A 240-nucleotide genomic window follows, 5' to 3' on the forward strand; every position below is an offset into this window, starting at 1 on the left:
ATACATAAGTTTAAAGGTACCTCAAATTTTCATATAGACGGTTCCCTTAACTAATGATGTGTGAAAAGCCAGAACACCTACCCTTTTCAGCAGCAAGGCCACAGGCTGGTTTGGAGAGCCACCTTTGTAGATCTGGTCAAGAGTGTCTCTCCAAAACTGGTACCGCATCCTAGCCATCAGAGTTTCGGATGTGACATCAGGCACCTGAAAAAAAAATTGCAAGTAGGAAATATACAATGG

General features: G+C 42.5%; 1 protein-coding gene across 1 annotated transcript in view; it reads right to left on the reverse strand.

The window, feature by feature from the left end:
• Positions 1–240, reverse strand: part of LOC119586817 (NADH dehydrogenase (ubiquinone) complex I, assembly factor 6-like) — a gene marked incomplete at its 5' end in the record, with an annotated part of 8,460 nt that overhangs the window by 3,720 nt on the left and 4,500 nt on the right. Inside the window, 1 exon segment of the mRNA XM_037935543.1 lies at positions 82–204. Coding sequence (XP_037791471.1) covers positions 82–204 — 123 coding nt within the window.

The sequence above is a fragment of the Penaeus monodon genome, chromosome 22 (assembly GCF_015228065.2).
Source record: "Penaeus monodon isolate SGIC_2016 chromosome 22, NSTDA_Pmon_1, whole genome shotgun sequence".
NCBI lineage: Eukaryota > Metazoa > Arthropoda > Malacostraca > Decapoda > Penaeidae > Penaeus > Penaeus monodon.